The sequence below is a fragment of the Squalius cephalus genome (genome assembly GCF_949319135.1).
Source record: "Squalius cephalus genome assembly, chromosome: 9".
In the NCBI taxonomy this organism is placed as follows: domain Eukaryota; kingdom Metazoa; phylum Chordata; class Actinopteri; order Cypriniformes; family Leuciscidae; genus Squalius; species Squalius cephalus.
The window spans coordinates 29,804,526-29,828,274 of NC_137130.1; the positions used below are offsets into that span (position 1 = coordinate 29,804,526).

Consider the following 23,749-nt stretch of genomic DNA (forward strand, 5'->3'; position numbering starts at 1 on the left):
ATGTCGACCTCTCTGCTTCTCCAGCTGGTGGGGGCGACGCAAAACCATCCTGTGTGAACTTTGGACCTGGTTTCCTCCTGCATTTCTCATCTTTGCCGTGTTTGACCTGAAACGTATGCTTATCAGGGCTGGTGGAGGGCATATTGGACAGCTTCACCTCGTTGGACAAACTTGTGTCCTTATGCGTTAGAGGTACAGTAACTGTAATCAGCATACTGTAGATTCAACTGTTATGCCCTTTAGGCAAGTTCAGAGATATGTGTGAATGCCATCTGTGTGCATTTCATTGGGTCACAGGGATTTGAAAAAGCTCCAAATTTCCTGATAATTTACCCACCCCACGTCACCCAAGATATGCATGTCTTTCTTTCTTCATTCGAAAAGAAATTAAGGTTTTTGAGGAAAACATTCCAGAATTATTCTCCATATAATGGACTTCAATGGGGTCCAATGGTTTGAAGGTCCAAATTGCAGTTTCATTACAGCTTCAAAGGGCTCTACACGCTGGTTCCCCTTGAAGTCTACTGGAGAGAAATCCTGGAATGTTTTCCTTCAAAACCTTAATTTCTTTTCAACTGAAAAGGAAATTTTAATTCTGAAGTGAACTACTCCTTTAAAATAAAGGAGAGTCATATTTAGGGATTCTACACTGACCCGATGCAACATAGTGTGGTGCAGGACAAGATTTGATGTTACTTGCAACATGTATTAATCATATGTAATGTTAATTTCTACATTTACTAATACAATATTAAAATGTAGTACACTATTGTATCTGTTAACATTAGTTAATGCACTGTACAACTGTAACATGAACAAAAAAATGAACAGCTGTATGTTTAACAAACATTTACAAAGGTTAATAGATGCTGTAAAAATATATTACTCACTGTTAGTTCATGTTAACTAATGCATTAGCTAATGTTAACAAATGAGACCTTATTGTACCAAAAACTTTTACAATCCCAAATGTCTGAACGATAGTGTAAGAACCCGGAACATCCTAGAAATCGAGTAACAATGTGCCATAGCACCTTAGAAACCGCATGGCAAAACCCTGGTACAATGGCAGCAACGTTTGCACATGGTGAGTCAAGTTTTGCACAAAATTGTGCATTTCCCTTAGAAGGTCTTTGGAAATACAGCTTTATTGAGGAGGAAGTATTTTGGGAAACTCTGGTTGTTGGATGCCTGCCTCTTCCCTGCAGGAGAGGGGTGGAGCACAACTTGCCCACTTCATCACATGGACACCCGAGGCTATCCCAGGAGGCAATGGTGTAGCAACCAATATAATTGGGAGGGGACATGTCCTCCTTACTATTTGGGAGATAATTATTATAATTTAAAAGTTTCATTTTGCTTGGCCATTGTTCAAAGAAAAAATAATGCAACCATTAAATCTGCTTTGTACAAAAATGTTACAATTATGCAGAAATCTGTGAACTTTACACGAAGGCTTATACTTTTCAATACTACTGGGTGAACATCACATATCTAATATTCATGTGCAAAGCAGATATGTTTTATATTGTGCCCCTCCACTATTCAGACAATACCAATGCCCTTGCCAAGATGCCAAAAAAAAAAAAAAAAGCATGTGGAGACACATGGGATTCTGCTGCATGCGCTCATTTACAAAAGCAACAAACATGTGCAGGACAATGCAGGTGTAGTATTAAGCACTTTTAGTACCTAAAGCATAAACAATGTATATAAAGTGATTACGGTGCAGGATAATTGCCAGAAACAGTTCCGCTGAAAGAAACAGTCTGGGTCAGGAGGATATAAAGAGTGTAATAGTACTATAAATGTCTGCGGTGTAAATGGAAGTGCACTTTAAGGCCTAATGAGAGACAAAGGTTACACTGTCATGTGCGTTACATCTGCCCTCTTCTCTCTGGTTAACTATAATGATCTGACCGAATCGACAACGCTGCTGAGGCGCCACACAAATGAATCCCCGGCAGACACGCTGAGGTCTCATTGCCCAGCGCTGTGATTAAAACGAAGCACTCGAACACAAACAAAGCAAACCCACATCTAACTTCAAAGAGCACTGTCAAGGACTTTGGCGCGCTCATCCGAGTGCTCCGCTATGGGAGCTCAGTGACATGAATGACCGAGCGAACACAAGGTCTGACTTGGAAATAGCAGTGTAGCCTCGGATTGTTTTAAAATAAACTTCTCTCCAGAAGAAGTGTCAGAGGATGTGACAGCATGAGAATTCAGAGAATGGCCCACTTGTATTTGCCCTCGCTATATGGCTAGCCAGGTTCCTCGCAATCTGATTGGACGGATCGCTTGAGCCACTGACATTCAATATATAGCCTATATATATATACACACACACACACACACACACACACACACACACACAATACAATATTTTTCAGTTTCAAAATGAAAAATAAATACGTTTTACAAGAAAAAAACTATTTTAGTCTTCTACTTAAAAAATGCCATGTTTAATTCAACGTAACTTGCTATTTCGTTTTAATTAACTATAACATTTTCTAGCAATTTCTGAGTGAAAATGTAAAAATTTATACTGTTTATAAATGCATATATACAAACGGACTGTAAAACAAAGACAGTTATAATAGTATCAATATTAAACGATTTATATTAATACTTATTTTCTGAGAATATTTCCAAATTAAGTTTATTTTTTAATACATTTTAATACATTTATGTATTTAGTAAGTCTTATTATTGTAATTTTGCTTCTTAAGTAAACGTGTTTTATTTAGGATAGTTTGGATACCGTTCAAAAATTTGGGGTCTGTTAATTTTTTATTTTATTTTTTTGAAACAACAGTAATATTGTGACATAATATTTATTATGTATATTAAAATGTAATGTATACCTGTGATGGCAAAGCTAAATTTTCAGCATCTTTACTCCAGTCTCCAAATCATTATAATATGCTTATTTGCTGCTCAAAAAAACAACTATTATTGCATAATATTTATTATTATTATTATCAATGCTTAATATTTGTAATTATTTTTCAGGATTCTATGATGAATAGGAAGTTCAAAATAACATGATTTATTTTGAAATCATAATCTTTTGTAATATTATAAATGTTTTTACATTAACTTTTGGAAGATCAATTTCTTTAAAAAAAACAACTATTTCTGACCTCAAACTTTTGAAGTGTTTTTTTTTTTTTTTTTTTTTTCAGGAAAACAGGACAAAAACACCAAGAAACATGTGGGTGCTTTCCTGAAACATGTGAGAGCAATAAAGGAGCATAGCCTTCGTCAGGAACTCATTAATAACAGTGCTGTCAAAATCCAAGTATGATTTCAGAAAAACAGACACGCAGCACTCAGAGAGGCTTCCATTGTGTTTGTCCTTGTGAATGGTGAGCTTCCCCCTGTGTGGGAAGAGAGAGAGCGAGAGAGGGGGCTGCTCAGTCCGAAGCAGGCCTGGAACAGTGGTTGTCAGAAAGGCCTTGTCCTGCTGTCAGGCCAGCACCACGCTCATCGATCACAGTCACACCCCCTTCCAGTCCGTGTCCCATCCACCATCGGGGGTCCATGCCGCATAAACAGCCCTATCTGCCGCCTGGGGCCTGCATTCCAGGGCCTGCAGAAACCATCTTTGAAGTGAAAAGCACTGGGTCTGCTTTAGAAAGAGTCCTCTTACCCTTCCGACTGCCTCTTACTCCGGCGCTTTGGGAAGGTGAGGCCATAAAGGAACAGTTGGAAAAGCAAACAAGCTCTGACGCCCTGAAAAGACTCGAGACACAGCCCTGGCACTGTAGAGCTCGTCTTGGGCATTGTGATTTGTGGCTTTCTTCATTTTAATTAATTCTTGGGTCAGGACTTCAGAATGGTGTCTTCAATACAACTGCATCATCTGTAAACCCACACAGGTTATTTAGACGGCTGCTTTCCCACAAGATTCCTGCTCTGCTGACGTTTGGTGGAAACAGTATTATTGCTACAGGGGTTTCTGAGATTTAATTAGTTTTTGTTATGGAGAGTGGAATGATGGGATTTTCAAAAGTCAAATATCTCCTTGGGTGTTTACTCGGATGCATCAGGAAAAATGCAGCTGGAAGACTACACAAATAACTCACTGCTGAATTAATTTGTTTGCAGGATTAATTGACTTTTTGCACTGTAACAGCATATTTTTGGTTTCAGAATTGGATTACACGGACAGCACTATTGACCTGGAATAATAAATAGCATTTATGCTAGGACTGGGCCATATGACGATATATTGTGGTGACTATACAAAGTGTCTATCGTTAGAGATTTTGCTATATCATTTAAATCATGGTATGCAGAATTGGGGGTAATGCATACAAGTAATGCAAATTATGTAATCAGATAAAAAAAAAATCAAGTAACTAGTAAAGTAACGCATTACCTTTAAATTTACAACAAAATTGTATAAAAAAAGTAACACAGACGGTTATGTCTCAAGTGAACGTAAATGGGTAAATATCATCAGCATATTAGACCTGTGCATTAGGTCTTAAAGTGACAGCAGCCTAATATACCTTCTGCCATCTGTGTCATTATTGTTAATCAAACAAAATGACAAACTGAAAATCATTCACTGCTCTTTACTAACTTTTGTATATTTAATAAGAATCAATTTCTATGTAATTCATACAGTGAATACTATGCATTTGATTATTCAAATTCTGTAGTATATCTTATTACATTTTAAAACTGACAACTAAAACTGAAAAACTTTACCTCATTTGTATCTGTGTTCTAATATATTTTGTCCTATTGTTTGTAATTTACTTTCTTCTCATTATTAATAAAAAATAAAACAAACCAACTAAATTGTGATATATACCGTTATCAATAAATATTTTTTTAATAATTTCTTATATTGTGAAATAAGATTTTGTTCATATTGCCCAACCCTAATTTATACCATGTTTCACTACCATCTGCTGTCAGCTGAACTGCTTTTTTTTTCCATGTCTTGACCATTTGGATAAGTAACCTCTCATGGTTTATATGTTGCAAGCACATCCCGAAGTAATCTCACATCGTTTGGCCATGGAAAATGTCAAGACTGAGACTTTATGGTGGAAAATGCTTTGGGGTCACATATTCGTTGGAAAAACAGCTAGAAAAATACTCAGGGAGTGAGTGTCCCCTCGCTTGAAATTGATAGAAAAACCAAATGCAATGAGTCAGAGGTACAATAATAGCTTCCATCTGGGACCTGACCCTAGTTTACACAGGATAATTCCAGCATGAAAGGCCCGCAGCAAACCTGAAAATGACAGCGCTCTTAAGAGTAAGGCTTCGGTCATGTGTGCGAAAAGCCAGTCTTTCCTGCAAAGGTGTTAAACGATTACCAGACCAGGTGAAACCACAAAAAAAACCCAAGGACAAGTCTTATTATGTTTCTTATTTTAAAGGATAAAACAAATCTATTTTCCGCTACTGCTACATAGATTAGATTAGTTACTTTTAGTTCTCAGACTAACTTGGATCATTGGGCTTCGCTCACCAAACAGATATACATGCTTCTGAGTCAGCTACTTTTTCCTCAACTATGCTTATTTAGTGGGTCTGACACTCTGTCATAGTGAATTATAGCACAAACCACTGCCCTCCTGTTTCTAAAGGAGACAATATCAAGGGCACAATCCCATGAGTTGAGTCCTAAGAAAATACCCAGGTTACTTAATGAACACTACACACACATTCAAATTACATAAAGTGTTTTAAATGAACATGTAGCGCATAAGGAGAAACTGTGTTATTTCAACTAACAAAGCTTCCAATCAGATGCACTAAAACCCTTCTCTCTTCTCTTCTTCCCAAAAAAATGGGCTGTAACTAAGCACACATTAGCGCATGACCTGGGGACATTTAATATTCAACAATATTCAACAATAATATTGATCTGTCTGCATTGACACCATTATATGAGAACCGAACTGAGCTGGACGATGACATCACAGTTTTCTCCAGAGTGGCTATATATATACATTAACTAAATTAATAACTTTTTTACAACAAAAATGAACGGTCACTGAACTTACTTAAGCTGGACTGTGACGCTATTTTCTTCTAGAAACAAACTTTGTTGCATTATTTTCCGGTTATCACTGTAATGCTGCTTTGAAACAATCTGTATTGTAAAAAGCACTATATATATAAAGTTGACTTGACTTGACCAATATGAGATTTCTGGGGCTTTATTTTGTCAGAGCCCCAATGATTATGTGCAGTGTGCAGTGCATTTTCTGATGCTTGAGCAAATCCAGGTTCTGTCTGAAGCCCCATTTTGCCCACTCATTACTGCCAATGGCTCCAACAAAGACCCAAAAGAAATGAGCCAAAAAGCAGCACATTAGGAACACGTTTTCTCATTGCAAGTAGGGGAGATTTGGTCAGTGCAACCTACAATAGCCATTATTTCAGGAGAACTGGTGTGGATGGCAGGGTGGTGACTGGGGATCTCAAAATCTCATTCAGAGAAAGATTAAAGAGTGATGTAAAACACCTGGTATAGGATCGCTGGACAGAGACGCAAATACAGCCTTTGATCCACAAGCCAGGACAATCATCCACCAAGACGACGGAACACTATTTCAACCCACTTACGGTGAATCGGTCAGAATCCAGAGGTGGAAAAAACAACACTCTGGACTCCCTGTACTACTGTTACTCATACAGCTTACAATTAGTGTGTACTAATTGTCCCACGAAATGAAAAATCTGCACAGATGAAGATCTATTAAAGTCCCATCATCTGCTTGAGTGAGAGAGCACGACCCTTGAAGGAGGCCTCACTGCTGTATTAAGCTTTTTCAGGAGTGTTTTTAATTGTCCATCGAGGTGAGCACAAACTATCCTAACTGACTGAATGCTCTTTAGGGACTTTCAGTCTTAGCAATCAGTGCATAAAATTAATGAGCTGTCCTGCTGCTGTGATTTGAAACAAAGCCGGGCAAGCGAACACGTTCCCCATCTGAGCCTCATGTTTTGGGTATTGCAAAACTCAGCCTCATTATCACCACTACCGACTCAAAAGGAAACTCACCACTCAGAACACACGAACAACACAACCGCAGTGAGAGCGGTTGATTTTTGAAATACTAGGCAAGCAGTCTATAAATTCATTCCCTTTAAAGCATCCGCCGCTACAGTCATCAATGCGCCTTTGTAACAAATCCACCGTCTTCTACAGTGCATTTCAAGATGTTTTTGTTGTATTTCAATTTTATTTTTTTAGTATGTGAAAATAAATAAAATAAAATAAAATAAAATAAAATAAAATAATAAAATGAAATGAAATGAAATGAAATGAAATGAAATTAATTGAAATAAATACAATGTCATTCAAGAGTTTGGTCATTGTGATTTTGCCAAGGCATGTTCTTTGATCAATATATTTTGTTGATCCTGGAACAATGTTCCTGTCCATAAATTTACTCGTAACCCTCTCCCTACCCCTAAACCTAAACCTTTCCATAATCATCCATAAAATGATAGGTGAATAAAATTGTAGAATGTAGAAGCACCTAACGCTGGTTGTAAGCCTAAACTTGACATAAACTGTAAACTTGTCCCTCAAATCTAATTGGTTGATTGGAATGTTGTTCCATGATCAACAAAGATGTTGATCCAGGACCATGTTGTATAGGTTAAATCACATTTTTAGCTTTAAATCACGAGTTTGGTCTATTTTTAATTTTTTTTTTAGAAATGACATGTTAATTGACCAAAAGTTACAATGAACCCATTTATAATGTTACAAAGGATTTCTATTTCAAATAAATGCTGTTAAATTAAATAAATTCCTCTTTTTAACTTTTTATTCATCATATAATCCTAAAAACAAATGTATCATTTTTTTTTTTTTTTACGTTGATAATAATAAGAAATGTCTTGAGCAGCAAAACAGCGTATTTGAATGATTTCCGAAGGATCATGTGACATTGAAGACTGCAGTAATGATGCTGAAAATTTAGTTTAGATAGAAAACAGTTATTTTAAACTGTAATAATATGTCACAATATTACAGTTTTTACTGTATTTTTGATCAAATAAATGCAGCCTTGGTGAACATAAGAGACTTCAAGACATGTGGCCGATATTCCATTTGGTGTCAATGTCAATTTAAATGGTCAAATCCTAATGTGACTGTACTTAAGGATTGACTAGGTATGAAAAATGATAAACAAATAGTAAATTTGTACATTGCTAAACTGGTGGGATTTGGGGTTTGTAGCATAAGTAATTATTTTCAAAAGTGAGGGACACCAGTAGAACTACATCAGGACAGAAGTACAGCTGCTTTGAGGTGGTGCATCACTAAACCAGATCAGTCCCCAAATCTGCCTGAAAACCAAGAATAGACTCCGTTAGGCTGTATTAAATCCAGCTTTTGGCTCAGAGGTTTCCATCCAGCTTTAAGGGCTTGTTAAAATAACCCATTGCACTTTCTGCCGCCGCATTAATAAGATCTGATAACTAATCAGGGATCGCGAGCACAGGGATTGTATATCTTGGTAAATCCAGCCGGAATGTAAACCATTGGCACTCTCAAAGGAGCCCCGTGGCAGCTGCGAACATGGGAAGCTTCACAAAACAGACAGACATCCGGCTCAAATACTCCTTTTATTTGCTGTTTTAAGATCAAATTATGGTTAGAAGAATTTCACACAGATTTTAGATCATTGACTCGCTCCATTTCATTATCATAATGAGTTGTAATTTCCAGTCCTGGTCCTGGACTAATTTAACTAAACAGTGCAATGCAGCAGCCATACGGCAAAACTTGGATGAAGAATGTGTGAATAACAGCGCAAATAAAATATGGTGCAATATTTCTACACTCTTAGTGCTGACACCGTTACAGTGGAGTCTTTCTGTTGGCGATAATGAACATGTGAAAATCCACTTAAGAATCACCCCTAGGTCTACGGCTCTACCGATGCTGATAATTAAAGTAACCTTCATTTCATCTGTTGGAAATATATCACTTCTCTCCACAAGTTCACACATATTAACGCACAAAATCACACTCATTCACACAAAAGCTCACACCCACACGTGCACATGCATATATGCGTTTGTGTTTGATTTAGAGAAACGGTTCATTTGCATTCAGAAAGCAAATCCCTTTAAACATATTGCAGGCATATTAAATGTTCTCACTTCCCTTTACAGCTAGGCAAAATATAGTGGTAAAAACTTCTTAATATTTTTAAGCCTTCACAATCCAATTCCTAAATCTCATTAGCCAACCATGTACTTGAAATTAAGGGTATAATTAGTTTTAATCAAAGGAACCATAGAAAAAGTAATCTAAACGTAATCTAACCATGTTTTCCAATAAATTAACATAAGAGATAATGATTTTGAATCATTTTCGTTCATATGAACCAAAATAACAGTACACAGCAATACACAGCAATGCTTACTCACAAATAGTTTTACTAAAATATTTTAATAAATAAAAATAAATAAAAAAATGGCTACTTCTGAATTTTCAGCCTATTGGTGGAAGATGACCCACTTTGTTCCTGACACTCCTTTTATAATGTAGCATTATCAAATGATGAAATATGAATGAATAAATGAATGAATGAATGAATGAATGAATTTATTTATTCTAAAATCTAATTGCAAAATGGCTATAATAAATGAACACAGTGCTATGCTTTACTCTGAAACACAGCACATATATTATTTAATTAAATCCCAGATTATCGATTTGATAATGACACTAAGCATTTTTTTTCCTAAGATAAATTGTGTGCTACGAGTTATTCACTTCCAGTTCAGATACTGTAATTCATCACTCAAAATGTTAACTCTTTTGCATCTCAAGTAAAACTTCTCAATCCAAACATTTAAGAAGTCATTTCCCAGGAAACTGCATGCAGCGTTTGTACTCCACAAAGACAAAAAGCTATTAATTATTTAAGAGGGACTCCCTCAACAAAGCATCAAAACCCGCTATATGACTCATCCACACTTGTTGTGTTGAAATGGAAGTCCGCACACCTCAAAATATCTCTGTCAGAGTCACACTCGGGCTCCCTGCCGTAATCAATCCGTTAGCACAGCGGGCCTGCCAAAAGATTTGTGACTTAGACCCTTCCTTGCACATGAGTGTACGACGCAGCAGCTGTCACACTCTGGTAATATAAGCCCTTATTAGTGTCCATTAGGCTGCACTGAAACTAATAAGAGATTGTCAAATACATCCAAACATTCACACAACTCTTCAGAAAACAGAAGGGCATGGTGAATCATGCTCTTAATGCAAAGCTTGTCGACATGATGACTTCCATTAAAGGGTGATCAGGAGGAGGAACAGTAGAGATTTATTGACGAGATAAAAATGAAAAAATAAAATCTACTTGTTAAGTGCACAAAAATGATGCTGAGATTAATTCAATGACATCACATTAATTTGATCACTCACTCACTCACTCACTCATTCACACACACACACTCACTCACTCCCTTGCCCATTTATTCACTCAATCATTCAATCGCTCACTGATCAACCAACCAACCAATCATGTATTATATTATTTATTTACTTTAATACTTTTAGATTTAGTTAATAAAAACTTTCCTGTAGCTCAAACAGTAGAGCGTTGGTGCTTACAATGCCAAGGTCATGGGTTCGATTTCCCAGGGAAAGCAATAACTGATAAGAATGTAAATGTGTAGCTTGAAATGCAATGTAAGCCACTTTGGATAAAAGCGTCTGCCAAATGCATAAATGTAAATGTTAAAACAACCCTGGCTCACTCATTCTTTCAATCACTCATTCATCTAATTTACTCTTTCATTACATCACTTGTTTATTCATCCACTCATTCACTAGGTCATTCACTTATGTGCTTATCAAAGCCCTCCCATTGCCCTGTCATTATCATTTATATCCTAGAGACACACTGAATCACTTGACAGGCGTCTGGTTCTACACACCACAAATGGGTGTTTGGATTGATAAATTGTATGGAGCAGTCACCTTCAGAGGCATCAGTCCTGCATTTCTCCTGCCAAACCACAGGCTAGAAAACTAGCCAGCAAAAAATGCATGACCATGCACAACTATTTGAAATGTACGGTCAGGCCTCAGACATCAGCATTTGTATTCAGTTTCATCGTGTTTTGGCTGATCCCACGTTTCATTCCAGTCATGGGGTAAAACGAGAAACGCCAAAATCACACATGTTTCAAATAAATCACTTTGATGAGTAAGGAATTAGGAGAGAAATATTGTCTGCTTATGCATATTAATGAGGAACTTTCTAAAAAGTTAGATTCTCAAATCTAGTCATCAGTTGTCATTGCTAAATAAATATTTATTTATATATTTGTGATTTAAACTGACTGACAATCAAAATAAACACATTGGAATGATGTTAATTTATCTGCAGTTTAATTAGCCATTTAACAAATTTAAAGTATAATTATTACAAGCTGAGTGTGATGATAATGAGTGATGAAATTTCTTTGATCATCAAAGGGAAGGATGTCATCCCTAAACTTAAAGCACCAGGTCAGAGGTCACAGATCCTTAATGATTTAACCACTTTCCTCCGACTACACGGGACAGTAACAATACTAGAACAAGAGGTCAAGTTTAGCCTATCATTGCTATGCTTAATAAAATCTCAGGAACAACAGCATACTCTTTTTTTTTTAGAGCAGGGAAAACTGTAGTGTGGTCTTGTTTTCCTCATCACTTCGCCTATGGCATGCAAGTCTCAGATGCATCTTGATGTAAACACCCTCATGACCCATTTTGCAGCTGTTCCACATATAGTATTCCATAACAGACACATAAATACACACAAACACAGACGTCTAACTGAACACAAGCTGACAATCAGGGATACTCTCACATCAAGAGTACATTTGGACAGAGAACATGGTGAAAATCTCAAACATCTCTGAGTAGTTCTGGAGTACAGAGGATAGACGCAGAGCATTTTATGAAGAGCAAAAGTGATTTCTCCAGGGAGACGGCGTAACTCAAATAAAACCATAGGCAGGACTGCAGTGCTCAAACCAGCTGCCAGCCAATCTATTATCAGCTCCCTGAACCACAGCAAAACTCACAAGTGTGTACACACCAGACCAAATGTTTTTAGGGCACTTTCAAACTAAACCTTTTAGGTGTGAAAACAGATTTACAAACTTGGGTGTCCATTTGAAAAGGTGGTCTATGAAGTAAGTACAACAGAGTTCATAATTGGTATAAAATGCAATAACAGCATAACTTTTGGAACTGAATCACTATTGATCGCATTCCCATTCCTGAGCATGTTCCTGACTATTTCTCATGACTGCTTCTCTCTGTATAAATTGTGTTTGAGAGCAGCTCTGCATTCTTTCAATGCATCTGCTTCAGACAAACGCAAATGTGGTTTTGTGCGTATTAAGTTTAGGTGGAAAATTCAAAGGGGCATTAATAATGTTAATGATGCAAATAGTGTAATTGACCAGCCATAGTGGTTCAGAAAAGGCAAACTGCCTTATGCACCATTCTGGACATGTTTTTGGGTTCAAATAGTGCAAACGTAGGGGTCATTGTTTTTAAATCGAACTTCTTTTAAAGTTAACTTGATGTAAAACACAGTGTCCACAGTGTTAGAAAAATGTCCAAAATCTGTACCATTAGGGGTACAACAGCTTGTCACTGGGGAAGTACCCTTAAAAGGACAACTTTGTACCTTGTCTACCCCTAAAGGAGCATATTAGTCCCTTAAAATAGTCATTTGTATCTTTAAGGTACTACTTTGAACCTTTTAATGATAAATAAGGAACCCCTAAGTAAGGATACTGCCCCTGTGACAAGATGTTGTACCGCTAAAGGTAAAATTTTTGCACAAACGCCATTTACATCTAAACCCAAACTCTAGCATTACAACTCAATCTGATCCTCTATCTAATGCGAGACAAAGAATGATTGCCAAGATATTCTCTTTTCATCAGTTTATAATGTTTAAATATGAGTATATGAAGAGAATTTGTGTCTTTAGACAATAAAAAGTCACATGAAGTCTCACATGCTTTACATCAAACACACACACACGCTTATCCATCTTCAATGACTAACGTCCATCTATTTGTGTGTCTGATGAGGTGATGCAGAGAAGTGTTTCACAAGCTTAACTGCTTCAAGATGCCTTTTAAGGGGGTCTGCACCACAGATCTTCTCTGTCCTCGGTTACACAGAACTCTCATATTCCTCTCTCCAGAGCATGTCTGACAGATCAGAGGTGTGTCCATATCTGGGAAAAATCCATTTGCACTCAGAGTGCGGGACAGATACTCAACTCACCATGGAGTTTAGAAACATTTCCATCGTGAGCCAAATGCTTCGCCATTACAGACAATGAGCAGCATAAACAAATGAATGGTATTCCAGGGAAACACTCAGTTGTCCTATTTAGAGCTGCTGTCTACAGAGCTGGTGCTAGTACATTACACTGATGAAAGGAAGAAAATGGGCCGTGAAATGAAAAAGGCACTGTAAAGGAGAAAAGTGTGCATGTGAGAGAAAAACTCTACCTTGGCATGCGACTCCCCGCTCCTCGTAACCTATGTTGCACAGGCATTTCCCAATAGGCACCAGCCACTCTCCCTCAGTGCTGCAGTACATTTTTGGTGGATCCTCCTCCCTGGAATTGTTGACGCAGGAGCCCCTAACCTCCACCAGCGACTGAGAGTCCGTGGGTACCGTGTCAGGAAACATAGCCAGGTTCCTCACTGTAAACGGGCATTTTTTAAAGTACACCCGCACCGAAACCAGGGCCACGCATGCTCCCACGTCCTGGAAAGCCAGGTAAAAGCCCTTCTTAGTCATGGGCCCCACCTCACGCACCTCAGTGTTTAACTTCAGGATGCGGTCGCCTAGGTCCATCTGAGTAAAGCTCTCATCGGCGGCGATGGTGTCTATTTTGGAGAACTGGTGCTCACGGAACTTACTTCCCTGGTCTTCATCTGTCTCCAGGTAGTGTAAGTTGAACGTCTCTTTGCAGGTCAGGACCATGGGAATACTGTTGCAGTCTCTCAGGGTAAACTTCAGCTCCACATAGATCTTCTGCGCGGAATTACGAGGAATCCAGTTGGTCCTCAACCAGTTGTTCTGGCTGTACTCCATCACGTTGCACACCTGGAAGGTCCGGATGGGTGTGTAGTGCTCATCCACACCGCTAATTTCCTCCCACTGCAAAAAACGAGAAAGAAGTTAATCAAATCTATTCCGAGGAAAGCGAACGGCTACTGTACTCCTACATTTCAGCGGAAGCGAGACAAATGTAAAACACCTGAACAGCGGGCTTATTTATTTCTCAAACACATTTGGAATAATGAATTGTTTCAAGTTAACATCTCCCCTGTTCATATAATTAATGTGGTGCGTAATTAACGAGGCCTTCCACTCTGAGCACTCTCCCTTGTAAGGCGAGCCTGACAAATCATTTTGTTTTGTTACTTGGGGTGTCCGAAGTCACAATGCGGCCAGAAGTCTTGAGGTTTAACGTACACAAAGCAGAATAAATGATGAACTGAGAGGCAGTGTTTTCTATTACAATAATGGAGCAGTATATGGCTCTCTGTCAAGCTGAAGTTTATAAAAGCCCTTGGCTGAGTGAGACAAGGCCTCTGGAGTGGCTGCGAGCTGTTCATTACCCGGCAGAACAAGTGTGCCCTGAGACTGAAGAATTGCCTATTTGTGTTTCAACTGTGAGGGTGCTTAATGAAACACCCAAAAAAGTTCCTTTTCAGACCTCAAGAATTTTATGCATTGTTTTGCATCACATTGTAAGATAAACAGCCTTTATTTTGGAAGAAAAGTAAACTGACTGAATTCATTGACAGCTGGAATTCCAACCACATATTTGAATGCATATTGTGGGATATTTCATAATTAATGCTATGTGGAAAACCAATTTCTGAAATGCACCTACAGTATATATATATATATATATATATATATATACTGCCGTTCAAAAGTTTTGGATCGGTAAGATTTTTAATGTTTTTAAAAGAAGTCTCTTCTGCTCACCAAGGCTGCATTTGATTAAAAATACAACAACAACAACAACAACAAACAGTAATATTGTTAAATATTATGACAATTAAAAAAAAAAATTTAAAAAAAAAAAAAAAATCGATTTTAATATATTTTCAAATGTATTTTATTCCAGTGATCAAAGCTGAATTTATTTGCGTCATTGCTTCTGTCTTCAGTGTCACATGATCCTTCAGAAATCATTCTAATATGCGGATTTGATGCTCAAAAAACATTCATTATTATTATAAATATTGAAAACAATTTGTTTTTCAGGACTATTTGATGAATAGAAAGCATTTCTTTTTATTTGAAATTGAATCATACATGTCTTTATTGTAACTTTTGATCAATTTAATTTATCCTTGATGAATAAAAGTATTGATTTATTTTATTTATTTCCCCCAAAAAATGTGAAATAAATTCTTACTGATCCCAAACTTTTGAACAGTAGTGTTTTATGTTACAAAAGCTTTCTATTTCAGATCAATTCTGTTCTTTTGAACTTTCTATTCATCAAAGAATCCTGAAATAAAACTGTTTTCAGCAATGATAATAATGAGAAATGTTTCTTGAGCATCAAATCATCACATTAGAATGATTTCTGAAGAATCATGCGACACTGAAGACTGGAGGAATGATGCTGAAAATTCAGCTTTGATCACAGGAGTAAATTACACTTCACTATATATTCACATAGAAACACATAACAAAGTTTCACTGAAAGATCGAGATGACAAAATTGAATGGAGTATTACTTGAATGAATGAATAATAGGCATCCCGATTCTGAAATTTGCGGGCCTGGCTTTAAGGCAGGATCTAAATGAGGCGTTATGATGATAAAACAATGGAATCTACTTCTGATATTGTGTTTATGAAGTTGTGAAGTGAACAAATATGATGCAAACTGACATAAATCAATGGAAATTTCAGCTGGTCATTTGTCTCAGGGTTATTTACTGAGCCAATCGGTGTTCACCAGCATAGCTGATGCTCCAAATGAAGTCCAGGTGCCTGGGCTGTGTCGCATTATCAAACTGTAAAGAATGACTGTACTGAAACCATGGCTGCCAAAATAAATGAAACATCATATACGATGTGTAAATCACACACACTTGAGAATATAGTGTGGACTGTCTGCTGCCATGAATGACATCATTACCAGCACAAGCCAATCTCCTTCAAATAACTTCTACTTTATAATGCATAACACCCGCTTATAGAGAGGGGAAAACTGTAAAAGCCTTGCCTGGATATCTCTTTTACGGACAGCAGCTTCTAAAGGCTGCATTGATTTCTCGGAGAGCACCAGGTTACGATTGGACACCAATCTTTATTTCCTTCGCCACAGCGGGAGACGTCAGCCCTGCGCTTTGCAACTTAACACTCGACGGGCAGACTGAAGATGACTTTGGGTTTCTCCGAATATCACTTTACAATATAATCCCCCTCCAGCAAGGAAAGCAGCAGAGAAACGAGGAAATCAGCAGTTGGTACATTTGACAGGGCTGCGGCCCAACTTCCCCCTGTGTACACTCAGTGTGTACACAGGCCAACTGGTACTTTAAACTAATAGATTCCCTGGCACTTGTGGACAAAGTGGAGCAGAGCTTATGTTTCAGACAGATATTTAATAAAATTATAATCCTCCTCGCTCATATTACAATGGAATTGCATTAGTTAGCGAAGACTGAGATATACTGCAGGCTTTTGCTGGTATCACATGCACATTTTCTGAATAGGTGCGCACAGTTTCTCTAGATCAAATCCCGCTCTCTTCATTATAATGGACAAAACTGGAGCGGATTCTGTTTGTGAGGACTCCATGAGTCTGAACGCTGGGATGCCGGTGAGGCCATAGAGGTAGGATATGCTTATGGGTACACAGGAGATGTACAGTAGTAAAGGAAATTGCTTGCTGTAAAAATACACATTTGTACTAATCGACACAACTTGTGCAGTGAGTGCTTGATATCCGCTAAGAAAACACATCATTCCAAGCTGCAGTGGCATTAAATTGTAAGTGACATGATTTAGCTGAAGATAAGCTAATGCTAGCTTTTGTTATTTATTTTTAACACACTTTTTTTCTCAATTGGAAACCATTTAAATTAATTTAACATTGATTTTCTTTCTTCAATAGCAATGTTGGGGAGCCACTTACAGTTTTCAGTAGCTTAACAGTAACTTAGCTACAGTACATTCAAAAGTGCAGTTTTTCCAGTAACAAGCTAATTTTCCCCCCAACAAGTATCGATAAAGAATGACAAAAAAAAAAAAAAAAAAAAAAAACTAGATCACTGTTTTTTGTTAGTGTATTGCAAAATGATTTAATAATCAAATACACAATATTGTTTCCCTTACACATACATAAATAAAAAAGAAGATTCTATGCAGAAACATTGTATGTATAAAAATCATTTTGCATCTTTTTATATCAAAATGGGTTGCACTTTATTTTACAACACATGCACTTACGTGTACTTACAGTGTACTTGCCTTAGAAAGTACTGGGTAATATATACATGGGTTAAGGAGGTTAGGTTTAGGGTAGGTTCAGTATTAGTATCTAGTTATTATCCAGTTATTGTAATCACTATAATAGTATGACATGTGGAACAGGACTATAAAATAAAATGCTACCGTAAACTGTTATCTGGCAAATACTGCTTTATTACAAGTGAAAAAGAAGTACACTTCAGCATACTTTTAAAAAGAGTGCGTAATACTGAAATAATATTATTTAAAAGAATATACAAGTGCAAACTGAATGTAATGTTTCTGAACACTTAATTGCATGCAATTATATGAAAATATATTATTGTTTAAATTCATTTTAAAAGCTATTGGTTAGACTTTGAGTGATTTTTTTTTTTTGACCCACTTAGGTACGACTTGAATAAATCTTTGTATGTCATTTCATAATTACTTCTATTGTCTTTAAAATATGGTTAAAGTACACTGCCATATTTAATGATAAGCATTTATGGTAAATACAAAAATACTTTAAAATATATTACACTATAAAATACATTGTAACTTTAAATGCAATACTGAATAACACAGTACAGTTAAAACTATAAGTGCTTTACATGTGCTTAGTATGTTAGTCAACTCATCAAATGTGTACTTCTTTAAAGCACAACAAAAGATTAAAACAATGATTTAATGTGTACAATCTTTAATTTGGCATTATTACTAAGCACACTTTTATAAATGTCAACTTAAGTGCGTTAAGAAACATGAAAGTGTTGAATGTGTACTCTCTTTAAGTATCTAAAGTGGCCTTTTAGTAATATTATATATGAAAATACAGTTTAAAAACTAATTTAAGATTTGAAGTACACTACAAGTGTACATTACATTCAGTATAATTAAGCAAACATATTATAGACACACAGAAAGAAAGAAAGAAAGAAAGAAAGAAAGAAAGAAAGAAAGAAAGAAAGAAAGAAAGAAAGAAAGAAAGAAAGAAAGAAAGAAAGAAAGAAAGAAAGAACACTGAATGTACTGTACACTACAAGCACACTATCTTCAGTGTAATTAGCTTCTTTTGAAGATTGCTAGTTGCGTAGCTAACTACTAGCTTACTAAATTACCTTAATTTATGTGTAGCTAGTATCTTAAGAATCTACAGTTTCAAAGCAGTTTACCCAATGCTGTTCAAGAAGCATAAACTCATACATTTTATATTGCAAACACCTAACTAAATTTAAGACACAAATCACTCCAAAAAGAAAACTAAAAAAGACTTTTGTTTATCCGTGAGGCCAAGTGCTTCACCATCTAGGATTTCCTGCACTAGGTCACAGCAACAACTGTACCCGATCAGTCAATACCTTTTCATCACAGCTTTTACCATAACACATTGTGTGCTGCCCGCTCACCCGCTCACCCGCTGTGGCCATATGACGTGCTAATCCACCTTTATAGAGGGGGTTTTCTTTGCACTTTGTACAGCTGGAGACCTTTCACGGTTTCTTTTCAGGGGGGGAACTAAATGAGTTTCAGCATCATGTTGGAAATATTGTCTTTCGCTGCGGGCACTGGCAGAGTGTGACTTACAATGCATAATGAAAAGTGTGTGTTTGCTGCCTATTTTGTCTCAGTTGATTATGCTAAGATGCTTGAGATCTTGAGCTTCTACTGCAGATTTGAAGAGACCAAAATAAGACGAGGAAGTATGTTATGAAGGGATGTTGATGTGCACAATGTGTAGTTTGATGCAAAAAAGAATATGAATAATGGTATAAATATTTTTTTCTTTTGCATCAAATTCTAAATAAAATAGAAAAATAAAATGTAATTCACTGTATTATAATAATAATGTGTGTGTGTGTGTGTGTGTGTGTGTGTGTGTGTGTGTGTGTGTGTGTGTGTGTGTTTATCATAATATATTAATTTGGACAAATCAATCAAATCATATATACATTGCTGGGTAGTAACTGATAATATGTAATCTGGATAATGTAATCAGATCTAAAAAAATATATACTTGTAATTAGATTATATTACATTTTAAAATACTCATAATCACACTACAGTAACATTTTTATTGATTACATGATTAATTTTCACAAAATGGCAGTAAATGATTCCTCTCATTCATTTTTTACTATTGCATGTAAAATGTATGTTCTGAAAGTCAGAGGCCACACAGCACAACAAATTAAAAAAAATACTTTTTGTGTTTTGTTTTTATTAATTTTTTTCTTGTTGCATTTTTATGGTTTCATTTATTATCCTTTTCATCAACTTAAAAAACCCTGCAGTTTTTTTTTTACAAACCCCAGTTTAATGTTCAATGCACTTCATTTTGTTGATGACAAATTTTCAACATAATAACATACTTGTTTTGTTCTCTTCGCATTTTTATATACTTGATTATCATATTCAAATCTGTGATAAACAACTACAGTTTTCATCATGTATTTGGACTACAATTAGTTAGTAATATGTTTGTTTTTCTTCTAAAAAAAAAAGTACATTAGAATTTCAAAAACTAATTCTGCTACACTAACCGATGAAAAACATTCAGCCAATCTATATTTGCGGCTCTAAATATTTACATTTCTGGCCAACTATCCAGTACAGCCACCGATACTCCCTCAGCGAGAGATGATTCATTCAAAATCTTAAATGGAATTAAAAACAATGCCAATGCCAAGCCAAGGCGGTGTTCAAGAGACATTTGCACTTTTTTCTGTTCCTGAGGAGAAACGAGGCATTCCAAACCCCAAAACTACAACCACCAATCATGCTCTAATCGGTGTCTCCACAGACGCCACAGCAAAGATGCTTTTAACAACTCCAAAAACAATTGTGTAGGGTCCTCAAAGCAACGCAACAGTTCGCAGCAGTTTCATACGGGCAGACAGAGTAATCCGACTGCCGTGGGTAATGAATCCCAGGCTGAGGCCTGATGCAATTTGGAAAGGCCATAATAAACATGTTTAAAGAGCTCTGTGCAGGGCCCATTTATATTTACTGGCCTTATCTGAGCGTCCGATGGGCTTAGTTCTTAATTTGCTTTAACCGGGCCGATATGTGCTTACACTGGCAGAAGGTGGGCGGCCCATCCGTCAGTGTCAGCACTGCAGTGCCACATTATTTCAAATCATTTTTAAGGGCATAGCTTTCAGGGGCAAAATGCTTATCGCTCCAAACTAGGGACAAGTCCTGAGTAATTAGAGTTAATTCACCTTGAGAGCCTGATCTTCGCTGTAGTCGTGACAATGGCTTACACGTCGACTTAATAAATCCCAGAGCATTCGGCACATATCTGCGAGGGATTTATTTTTTCATCCTAAATCACCTTTATGGCTATTGTAAAGATTAATGATGCTTTCTCTGTTGAACTTATGAACGTTTCGAAATTAATCTAGCAAATTAGTGCAATTACTCAATTTTCCATAAATGCTCTCTACATTAAAAAGCACTTAATTTAAAATGCAAAATACTTTTTTTCTTTTTTTGCTTCGTGTTTTTCTTTTTCTTTACTTTCGCTTTTCTTCTCCCTTGCGTCTAAGGAAGGAAAGCTTCACATTTTACTGTGCCAACAGTAAAAAAGAACGAGGGGAAACTAGGTTTGGCAGCTATATGGAACAAATTACTGGATTACCTTTAGCAACTGCCAACAAGTCATTTTAACACATAATAAAGTTGAAAGAATGATTTGGTCTGAGTAGCCCTTGAGACCAATACCTGTACAACTCGACAAATAAACAGGGTTATTATCGGAAGTTGTGACCTTGAGGTTTTGACAACAAAAATAAAGTACCAAGAGTTGTTCTACACTGACAGGAAAAACATACCTTTGGCCTTATATGTTTATGATATATGTTAATCTGTACCGTATTGCCGGTCAATATTTTGTCACACTGAAATCGTTCGAATATGCTAATGCTACATTATAATTATTATTTGTGCTCAGTTTTTAAAAATGGTTTATTATCCTGATGATATATTTCTTTTCAAGATATTTTGATGAATAGAAAGTTCATTATTTCTTTTCTTTTTTTATCTTACTTAATCTAAACTACTAATCTAAACTTTTGAATGGTTGTGTACCACGGTTTCCGAAACATATTCATCGGCAAAAACTCAACATTTATAATAATAAGAAATGTTTCTTGAACAGAACCTCAGCATATTAGAATGATTGGTAAGACTTTACAATAAAGTTCATTAGTTAACTACCTTAGTTAACATGAACTTAAGAATGAACAATACTTCTACAGCATTTATTATTCTTAGTTAATATTAATTTCAACATTTACTAATGCATTATTAAAATCAAAGGTTGTATTTGTTAACATTTGTTGACACTGTGAACTAGCACGAAAAAGCAATGAACAGCTATATTTTATTAACCAACGTTAACAATGATTAACTAATACAGTAACAAATATATTACTCATTGTTAGTTCATGTTAGTTAATACATGAACTATGTTAACTAATGGACCTTACTGTAAAGTGTTACAGAATGATTTATATAAATAGAATTCTAATTGCATCTGTTAAAATCTAATTCATTTTAGTGAAAGCCTAAATAGTTTCCACATCTTTAAAAAAAAACTTTGCGCATTGTTTTGGCTCCCCAACAACATCCTCAAAGCATGCAATCTCTGTTCTCTTCTTTTCCACTAAGAAATATGGATTATGTCTGCAACACTCACCCCATGGGATGGGGATGATATCCACCCCAGCTCCCCTTGGCTTGCTTTGGAGTCCAACAGGTTAACTGTAGAGAAGGAGAGAGAAGGGGAGAGAAACAAATGAGCAGTTATCCCTTTTTAGATCCAGTTTCACTCCCCCCACTCGGAGCGGGATACAGCTCTCAGTGTGCAGCGTCCCGATCAACACAGTATTTACTCAGCTGTGCTGCTCTTGTGCCACAATCCAATTAAACAAACAATGGAGTCAACGCACTCATCCTTCAAACCAACATTTTTCAGTACGCCGTGCTAGCTTTAACTGGACGGAGAAAAGTTAGCCTTGTTAGCCTGTGCACGGGGTCTTTAATGTCTGACCAAACGTTGATCTTGTGTGTGTCAGAGTGATAGGTATCTCTAAGGAAAACAAATCAAAAATAGTTTCTTTCATCTGACAAGCTGAATGGCTTTCGATATGCTGATAAGAGATTGTTGCTCTCCACGGTTTGCTAGTGCATGATTTTTTTTTTTTTTTTTTTTACTATCACTTATTTATAAATAAAAAGGACATATCCTTTATTTTCCATTCATATTTGACTTATTACTGTTTTTCTCATTCATGCAAACTAAAAATTCATACGTTATTGTTTTATTAGGTTCATACAATGTTTAATCTGTATCTGTCTTTGTGTTCAATATTTATTTCTGTTTTTATAGCCATTTTCATTTTTTATTAAACACATTATCAAACCCTTGTCAAATCCAATTCATTTAAAATTAAATAAACAGCAAGAAAAGCCAAGAAAAGAAAAAAACTAGTGCTGGGCAACGATTAATCGCGATTAATCGCATCCAAAATAAAAGCTTGCGTTTACATAATATGTCTGTGTTTAATGTGTATAATTATTTTGTATATATAAATATACGCACATGCATGTATATATTTAAGAAAAATTTGTTATTTATATATAAAATATTGATATTTATATATAATATAAATTATATATAAATATATATACAGTATATAAATGCACATATTTCTTAAATATATACATGCATATTGTGTGTATTTATATATACAAAATAATTATACACATTACACACACTTTTATTTTGATTGAGATTAATCGTTGCCCAGCACTAAAAAACACAAAAGAGAAGGGAAAATAAAACACTGGGAGACAACAGAGAGGAAATATTACTGCATTATTTAAAACGTCTGGCTGCCGGCGTGGTGTGCTAAAGCGGAGAAGGTCGTGACAAGCTCTTGACATCTCAGTGTCTCCTGCTCTCGTAACAACGACTCCTGTTTGATTGAGCAAGGCTTCTACGGGCACAAAGGGAAAGAACAAAAGCCTCGGTCGGAGTACAGTAAACGCATAATCCCAGATGACATGTGGGCACTCAGCATGGCGTCTATGGCCTCAACTAATAGCGGTGTCACTCATTCTCCTTACAGCGATGGCAAGGAGACATCCAGCCAAATCACAAATGGACATATGGGATATGGATGACATAAACATTTATTTTAAGTGTACTTCA

At 36.3% G+C, this 23,749-nt stretch overlaps 1 protein-coding gene across 1 annotated transcript in view; it reads right to left on the bottom strand.

Moving 5' to 3' along the window:
• epha3 (eph receptor A3) overlaps positions 1-23,749 on the bottom strand; it is a 130,472-nt gene that overhangs the window by 99,004 nt on the left and 7,719 nt on the right. The window contains exons 2-3 of the mRNA XM_079881675.1: positions 22,232-22,296; positions 13,546-14,203 (exon numbers count right to left, since the gene is read on the bottom strand). Of these exons, the coding sequence (XP_079737801.1) occupies positions 13,546-14,203; positions 22,232-22,296 (723 nt within the window). The remainder of the gene's footprint in view (positions 1-13,545; positions 14,204-22,231; positions 22,297-23,749) is intronic.